Source organism: Alosa alosa, chromosome 12, assembly GCF_017589495.1.
Source record: "Alosa alosa isolate M-15738 ecotype Scorff River chromosome 12, AALO_Geno_1.1, whole genome shotgun sequence".
Taxonomy (NCBI): Eukaryota; Metazoa; Chordata; class Actinopteri; order Clupeiformes; family Clupeidae; genus Alosa; species Alosa alosa.
Genome location: NC_063200.1, coordinates 11,481,824 through 11,490,583, shown reverse-complemented (window position 1 = coordinate 11,490,583; position 8,760 = coordinate 11,481,824). Strand labels below are relative to the sequence as shown.

Genomic DNA, 8,760 nt, shown 5'->3' with positions numbered 1-8,760 from the left:
GGGAGAAAAAAAGAGAGGAAAGATCAAGAGAGAGAGTTGGAGAACAACATTTTTCTGACATGACATTGTATTAAACATACAGTATAGTACTGAGAGAGAGAGAGAGAGAGAGAGAGAGAGAGAGAGAGAATGAAAGGGAGGACAAGACAGCAGGAGAGAGAAAATGAGGGAGGGATATATGGTACATAAATGAGGGATTTATATATATATATGTGTGAATGACTGCTTCGGAAAGTGGGGATGGTGAGATAAAAAAGACAAAAGATCATGGTTGGTCTTGGCAGTATTGCTGTCTCAGCAAAAATGCAGCAAAATGTGACGTGAACGCAATAGTGTTAGTCCACTGACACACATACTTATGTACTCGTTTAAGTCTCACCCTGATCTCACACACACACACCAACATGAAAGCTTCATTCAGTGCCGCTGCAGCAGCCTGGCCTGTCTTTAACTGGGCCACAGTGAGTGTGGTGGAACCTTCAGTGGAATTCTCTCACCTTTAAGCACGCCGTCACCGTGCCAACCATCGACACGGCCCTGCAAAATTCCAGCGGCTGCTGCCAACGGGAGGGAAGTCCAGCCAGAGCGAGAGGAGAAAAGCAGCGGTCGGCTGTTTAGAAACTGGCTGCTGCAACGTCATCCTCCATTCGTCTTGTTCTGTTATGAAGAGAGGCGAATGCGGACAGAGACTTTCATGACTTCCTAGAATCCATTATGGCTCCCGCTGACGACCCATTAGATCAACTCTTTCCTCTAATCCAGCCCCCTAATGCTGCCCTACCAGCAAGATTAGTGACGCTCCCATTTGGAGACAAATGTTTACGGAGAGCAACACTTTTCATTTTCAAGACCTGATTCTAAGCACAGGTTTGTTTAGACACCAAATTTTGATCCTATTTTGTTGTTTTGTGTGCGTTTGTTTTCCAGTGCCTTGCGGCTTGGGAGTCCATCGTCCCGTTGTTACAAGACAGACCGGGAAGCACCAAGACGGAAACGAGCTGAGGCGACGCCTCCGTCGCAAACATGCTCCGCCTCTCAACGCCCCACCCCACAGCCCAATGGTGTCGCTCGGAGCGGTCACATGGCCTGCGTGGGATCGCCTCCTGATTGGTTGGGGTCTTCCCTTTCAACGAGGTGTGGGAAGGGGGTTCACAGACTTGATGATAAAGACTGCAAGTATTATTATGGAGATGATGGTTTGTTTTTCTTTGCCCCTGCCCCATCCCTCTCCCTTCGTGTGCGTGTATGTGTGTGATGTCCTCCACCGAAGACGCTGCCCGTGCGGTTCAGCGCGTGGTCGAACAGCTCGCTCTCATTCTGTACAGCAAACGCCACACCATGCCACAAGCACACCATGTCGGCCACAGGCCCCCGAGCCCAAAGGATTGTGGGATTGATGGAGTTTGGGGGTGGAGGGTGATGAAGGGGCATCATGGAAGCTAACATGTACGGTTTTTTGTTTTGTTTTGTGTTTGTAAGAGAGAAAGAGAGACTTAATAGATCATTTGTCATTTTTAGGCAAATGGTTGCCAATACTTTTATAACTTAAGCTCATTTTTTTCCAATACTGTATCTGGTGGGAGACAATTTTGTTGTTGTTATTCTTTTTTATATGTGTTTCTTGTTTTGTGTGTGTGTTTTGTTTTGGTTCGGTTCTACCTTCAATACAAGGAAAGACTGTTGAAAGTCTGCCCAGAGTTTGTACTGGCCAAAGATGAAGACGGATCCACAAGTCTGGTACTGAAGTCTTAAAAGCTCCACTAGAAAAAGCCTGGCGGTAGTCGAGTACTAAGACAGCGGTCAGCCATGTTGATTTCACCCTCAGCTCCCCTTATTCTGGACCCTGCTCTGTTAACGTCGGCATCTTTATGAAGGTTGCTGCCTCTCCCCTTGCCCCCTACCCCCCTGAATATTTATCTGTAACCCCCCCACCCCACCCCCACCCCACCCCAAGTGACTGCTAGCTCAATGATGAAGGACGCGGTGTGTAGGACTTCAAAAGCGAACGAATGGGACGTCTCTACCTGACCATCCATGCCAAGCTTCATAGTGAGCTTGAAATGTCGCGTGAAAGGATTACCGGTTGGTCGTCATGGCAAGTTTCGGTCACCTTGTGGTCATCCGCAGGGTTGCCGAGGAGATGTACATTTTTGTTTTCGTCTTTTTTGTTTTGGTTGTTCCCCATGAAGTTGCTGCAGTTGCAGAATTGAAGGAACTGTTACCCTGTATGCCCTGTTGTTCATCCTGCTGAAGACTCCTCCTTATTATATATTTGTATTAAGCCAAGTAACCTGCTCATGTAAAATGTGTGGAAATGTGTGTGTGTGTGTGTGTGATTTTTTTTTTTCTTGCAAAGACTACAAATGAATCAAGGCACCTTATTTTGAAAGTATCATGATCGGTTGCATGAAGGGTTGTATGCTGTCTGTTTATGTTCCGGTGTGTTTGTTAGGTTGTTTAGCTGCTGACTAGTTCCCGACAGATCCGGACCTATAATTTGGCATGCACAGCATATGATATATGCCAGACTAGGACCTATAATTTGGCATGCACAGCATATGATATATGCCAGACTAGGACTTCATGTTCAGACTGCACAGAGTTATCATCTAAGTCTTTATGTCTCTGAATTTCTGTCCTCTCTCTCTCTCTCTCTCTCTCTCCCTCCCTCCCTTTCTTTCTTTATTTCTTTCTTTCTCTTTTCTTCCTCTCTCCTTCTCTTTGGATTCTGGTCCTTTACAGTCCATCCATACCATAAGCCATAAACATCTTCATTGTCCTGAGGTGCGGCTGTCTAAAGGTTTCAGGTGTCTGCTTGCAATTGCTCGGAGGACACAGGAAACACTGACCATTTTTCTGGTCTGGCTCTTTTAGGAAGCTCTCCCAGCAATCTTAAAATCAATATCACAAATGCCCCATATTATAATAGGGGGGAAACACAAGAGGGCTGACTAACTCCCCTGTTGCAGCGCGGGCAGGCAGGCTGACTAACTCCCCTGTTGCGTGTGCGTGCGTGTGCTGCACGTGTGCTGACTAACTCCTGTGTTAAAGCGTGCACGCAGCGGACTAACTCCCCTGTTTGCGGTGGTGGGGCGCATGCGGTGCGACTACTCCCCTGTTGCGTGTGCGTGTGCTGACTAACTCCCCTGTTGCGTGTGTGTGCGTGTGCGTGTACGTGTGCTGACTAACTCCCCTGTTGTGTGCGTGCGTGTGCGTGGCGGACTAACTCCCCTGTTGCGTGTGCGTGTGCTGACTAACTCCCCTGTTGTGTGTGTACGTGTGCGTGTGCTGACTAACTCCCCTGTTGTGTGCGTGCGTGTGTGTGTGTGCGTGTGCTGACTAACTCCCCTGTAATACCATATTATGTCCTGTGTGGGTTTGTCTTGGTCAGGGAAGCTTGAAGTGTATACACAATGCCACTACCCTGTGAGTGTGTGTGTGTGTGAGATCAATTGGTTTCATTAGTTTCCCAGTTCCATTGGGTCTTAGTTAACAGTGTGTACACAATACCACTACCGTGTGTGTGTGTGTGTGTTTGTGTGTGTGTGTGTGTGTTTGTGTGTGTGTGTGTTGGGCCTTAGTTGACAGTGGACCTCTGTCCCTCCAGCATCCTCTAGGCCTGCTGCTCCACTGCAGCCAATGTCTTTGTGGATCTGTGTTCAGCCTCACTGTGTGTGTGTGTGTTAGCGCTCCTCACTCTATTCAACCACATGCTGATGGAAGAGGAGCAATGCTCACTGTTGGTACTGAGGGACATTCACAAGGGTGTGTGTGTGTTCCTGTGCGTGTGTGAGCGCTCCTCACTCTATTCAACCACACGTTGGAGGAAGATGTGGTGTTCTTGTTGGATGTGCAGAATGACCAGACTGTTTTGTTGAGCAAGAAATACAGTTTACTAACAGACAAACAGCCGTACTGATTACTGACTTGATAACTGACTGACTTTGCGGGCTTATGCCAATGTTCTATATCACAAGACATGACGGCAGGCAGATACAATACACCACTGTCGTAAAGTATCTAATTAATGCTGTACACCTTAAACATTACAGAAGAGGAGAAATGCCAAATTACCAAATTTCCCTCACAGGATCAAAAGAGTATATATACTTATATACTATACTTATAAATGTTGTCTGTTGGTACTGAGGGACATTCACTAGGGTGTGTGTGTGTGTGTGTGTGTGTGTGCTCCTGTGTAGATAAACCACAGTGTGTATGTAGTTAGGTGGTTGGCATTTTGTTTCTACAAACTTAATAACCAGACAACTTGTAAGGTTTAAACATGGATAACCGGTACTGGGCATATTGACATAATGACCTTTAGACAGCCTGTCAGGCTTTGTAAACGTGGATGACAGCATTATTAAGTGGACTTGTTAAGTTACTCAAGAAAGGGAGGTATGTGTCCATACAATGGGAATATTCATTGTGGTTGATTTATGTAGGAATCTCTAAATTAAGTTCTATTCTCCTTAAGTTTGAGTTCAAGTCACTGAGTCGGTATGTTTGTTTTCTTTTATGAGCGATTTATCTTTAAAATATTTTTCTTTGTGTGAATATGAAGGTGAAGGTTTGGTGGCCTCTGATTCAGATATTATTATTGAGATAAATACACACATACTGCCTTTAGCAGCAATAGCAAAATGCATTTGCAGTGTCAGTAATGAATGAATGAAATGAAAAAGTAATGCAAATTCAAATGCTATACAGGTCTGTCTCATTGAAATCCATGTTTACTTTTGACCAGGCTACTAATAAGCATTCCCCAAGTGACCTCTGTAACATTTAATCTAACTCCAACACAACTACAAAACATGAGTTCCCAGGAGGTATGACTTGGTGTGTAAATACCGCCCCCTTGTGGCAAACAAAGTGAAGGTCAAGAATGCATTTTTGCATCTAGTAGGCCAAACACTGAGATCATCTATCGCCTTCGCTTTATTTCCACATGGGAGAATGCATATCTTGTCTCTGTGTCAATTAGCCTTCAGACAGAAGCTGCCTAGCATTTGCAGCTCCCAGTGAGAAGATAAATTATTGTTTTATTCTTAAATAAACTATTACTGGTGTTGATAAGCCACCTGAGAAGGACTGCTGAACTGCATTGGTGTTAGTTGGTTGTAAAATGGTATAGACCCATACTGTACACAGTCCTTCTCCCCCTAATGATTGGTCATCTTGTTGACAGCCATCATCTCTATGGACACCTGCGCTGGCTACTGAGACATTTGATTTTTATTCTTAAATTTGTATTAGTGTGGAATTACAGATGAAGTCGTCCACAGTGAATTTATTGCACACATTTCTTTTCTGTGTAAATTACTGGACAGAGCATCTTTGAGAAAGTGGAGATTTGGCAAAGGTGGGCTACCTTTGACAGAGGCCCTTTTTGTATTTTTATCTAACAGTTTATAAGCCAAATACAATTTATTTTACATTATCCCACTGTTCCCATTATGGTGTGAATTTGTTTACTGTTGACTTCATAAAATGTATAATTTTGATGTTGACAATTGGAGAGCTTTGAAGGATACCCTGTACATCTGTTGTTTTGATGCTATACCTTTACCTCAAATAATTTCAATTATATTGGACCAATAAAAAGGAATGTAGGCTACTTGAGAACATCATCTTCAGATTATTTCACTGCAGACATGGGTATGTGCTAGTTAGCCTAATGTATTAGCATTTGAAACTGTCGGGGGCGCTGGTTCAATTCCCGGCTAATCCATCAGCTACAGGCTATATTCCGCCCCCTCACCATCATCAAAAGTAACTGGATCAGTATTGTTAATGACAAGGTCATATTTGAGTGAGTAGTACAAAAGTGGGATCAGGGATTTCAATCTGAAATAGATAGGCCTACTCCTTGGGATCTTCTCTTATGGATCTGTAAATTAATCTGTGTGTATACGATAACATGGCCACTGTGCCATTGATGATGAAAGTTATTAATTACTGCCTAATCAGTGTGTAGGTTGACTGTCACAACAGCACCATCATGTGCATATAAACAAACATAACAGCTAAATAAGTATAAAAAAAAACAGGAAAAAAAGGACTTCAGTCATAAGCCACATCATTGGAGCAAAGAGATGAAGAGTTACAGTTTGATGGCCATTAGAAGAAAGTACCTTTTGTGTCTCAGAGGAGCATTTGGGGGATATCTACCAGCCACTTGAAGGTACTCTTCAGCTCAACAAGCAGTTTTAAGCAACAAAAACGCACAAACAAATAGCAGTGTTGTTGGGGGTTTTTGCAACATTTTTTAGATGACATGGGGGGCCAGCTTCACGGAGGTCAATCAATAGGCCTAGCCTAGGCCTACTAGCCTACAACAAAACAGGCTACGGATTACGTTTAGCTTTGGTTTCTCCACTGAAAATTACCCTTGCATCTGTTTGGTCAAATATTCATAACGAATAGTGTGTGTGTGCTATTAGACATAACACATATTGATATTAAAACGTTTCTGAAGATAGAAATGCATGCATTTGACATCTTAAATGCATAAATACATGGTAAGCCCACAAGGGTTATCATCAGCCACATTGTAGCATATGTATTTCTTCTCCCTTTGCAGTAGCAGTTCACGCAGTGTTTTTACATTGCTTTTTTCGCTGATAAGATGAACGCGGATATTGATACTCACATATCTATTTACCGGGATATAAAATAATTTATTCTTCATACATTAGTATGTTTTGGTAGTAGGTTTGTGGTTGGAGGATCCGCCGATAGGACTGGGGGGGCGAATGACTGGAAGGTTATGGAGCAGACAGCCGAGTCGTTTCTCCTGTCAGTGGGTTAAGATTCTATTTTTGTGACGTAACTGCTACCACATTCCCATTGCAATTAGTTCTAGAATCATTATGATGCAGTTGCATCATAATTTAGAAATGCAAAAAGTTCTATTGGTGCCATGGCAACATTTTATAGGAGATGTCAAGAGCTTCATAACTTCATTCTACAGCAATCAGTCAACGAGTAAAGGTGAGTAGGACCTAGATGCTAAAGAAATATAGCCTATATTGACAAAAATATTGTTATATCATATATATCAACAAAATATGTAGGCCTACATTAACAATGGGGGGAATTATGTATTTATTACCCAAAATAAATAGGCTGCATCATTTCAAAAATAAATGTATTACCAAAAAACACCTTTATAGAAGCAGTACATTAAACAATGCAGTTTAATGTTAAATTTAATTTATTTGTTTCTCACTTGGATCATATCATATATCCACAGAACAGTGTTTCAGATATAATAAAGGAAAGCTAAACAGACAGAAGACTCCAGTATAGAACGGCAGGCCTGGTTATCCAGCCATGGCCGAAGGCTCTGTCAGGATTCCACGTGTCCCCTCTGAAGGGCAGGAGGGGAGGCTGAGGAGGCCGATCCTCAACAGGCAAGAGCTGGACCAGTGGGTGGAGGAGCTGCAGAGGAAGATGGCGAGTGACGAGATGAGGAACGAGCTGCGGCGACTGAGAGACTCTGTGGACAGAAGATTTGAGATGTGGGCAAGACAGCGGAACAGGCAGTATGTACTCTATACATTAATAAGCTGATGATGCTGGAAGTCTATGTACATGTCATTTGTCCAGCATTGTAGTTCATTTATGATGTATGGGTTCTGTTTTTGCTGGACTTACTGTTACCCTATACTTCAAACCTTGCACTACTATAAGTCTTAAATTGCTATGTTTATTTTTCTCTTATCGTGTCCATATTTAAAACTGGTCTCTAGACTTTATCCCTGCATTGTTGCACTGTTGGACTTATTTGCACTACCACCATGACACACACTCATAGAGCACCTTACCACTGCATCCTGAATCACAGGGTTAGTCCCTGCCCTGTCACTGCAAGTGACTCATGCATATACATCCCTTACATTCATGTGGATCTTTGATTTAATATCTTTTACTGTCCATGAGTCATGTGGATTTGTTATTTTATCATTCATGTATGTTGTAGTGTAATTTGTGCGTCATGTCTTAAGCTACTGGGACCTTGAATTTCCCCTTGGGGATCAATAAAGTATCTATCTATCTATCTATCTATCTATCTATCTATCTATCTATCTTTTAAATCTACAGTATCTATCAGGATGCACAGGAGATAAAGCAGAAAGAGATAGAGAGACAAGGTGCCCAGCTGAAAGGACTGGAGGAGAGAGTGATGGAAGTGGAGAAACAGAGAAAGAGAGAAGAAGCCATGGCAACGCTGAGAGAGCAGGAGAGAGTGATGAACGAGATCAAGAGAAAAGCAGCGGAGGAAGAGAGACATCTAAGAGAGATGGAAGAGAATGTGAGGGAGCAGGAGAGACTCTTGAGAAAGAAAACGATGGAGGAAGAGAGGGCGATAAGGGAGATGGAGGGAAAAGCGAGAGAGCAGGAGAGAGTGTTGAGAGAAAAAGTGAAGGAGAAAGAAAGACAGATGAGGGCGATGATGGAGACAGTGAGAGAGAGGGAGAGAGTGTTGAGAGAAGAAGCAAAGGAGAAAGAAAGACACATAAGAGACATGGAAGAAAAAGTGAGCGAGTGTGAGAGAGCGTTGAGAGACCACGTGAAGGAGGAGGAAATATGGATACGAGAGGTGGAAGAGAAAGCAAAGGATCAAGAGAGAATGTTGAGAGAAAAAACAAAGGAGGAAGAGAGACGAGTGAGGGAGATGGCAGAGGAAGTGAGAGAGAAAGAGAGAAATCTAAGAGAGATTAACAACATTGTGAAAGATAACGAAAGAAAAAT

At 43.1% G+C, this 8,760-nt stretch overlaps 1 protein-coding gene and 1 long non-coding RNA gene across 2 annotated transcripts in view; both read left to right on the top strand.

Moving 5' to 3' along the window:
* The window catches only part of snx30 (sorting nexin family member 30), a 27,696-nt gene extending 24,735 nt beyond the window's left edge, over positions 1-2,961 (top strand). Inside the window, 1 exon segment of the mRNA XM_048259345.1 lies at positions 928-2,961. Coding sequence (XP_048115302.1) covers positions 928-1,002 — 75 coding nt within the window. The 3' untranslated portion in view covers positions 1,003-2,961.
* Positions 2,962-6,915: 3,954 nt separating this feature from the next.
* On the top strand, positions 6,916-8,358 carry LOC125304648. The gene is made up of 3 exons (XR_007195263.1): positions 6,916-6,996; positions 7,259-7,550; positions 8,110-8,358. It is a non-coding gene; the product is annotated as an uncharacterized LOC125304648 (long non-coding RNA).
* Positions 8,359-8,760: the final 402 nt, after the last annotated feature.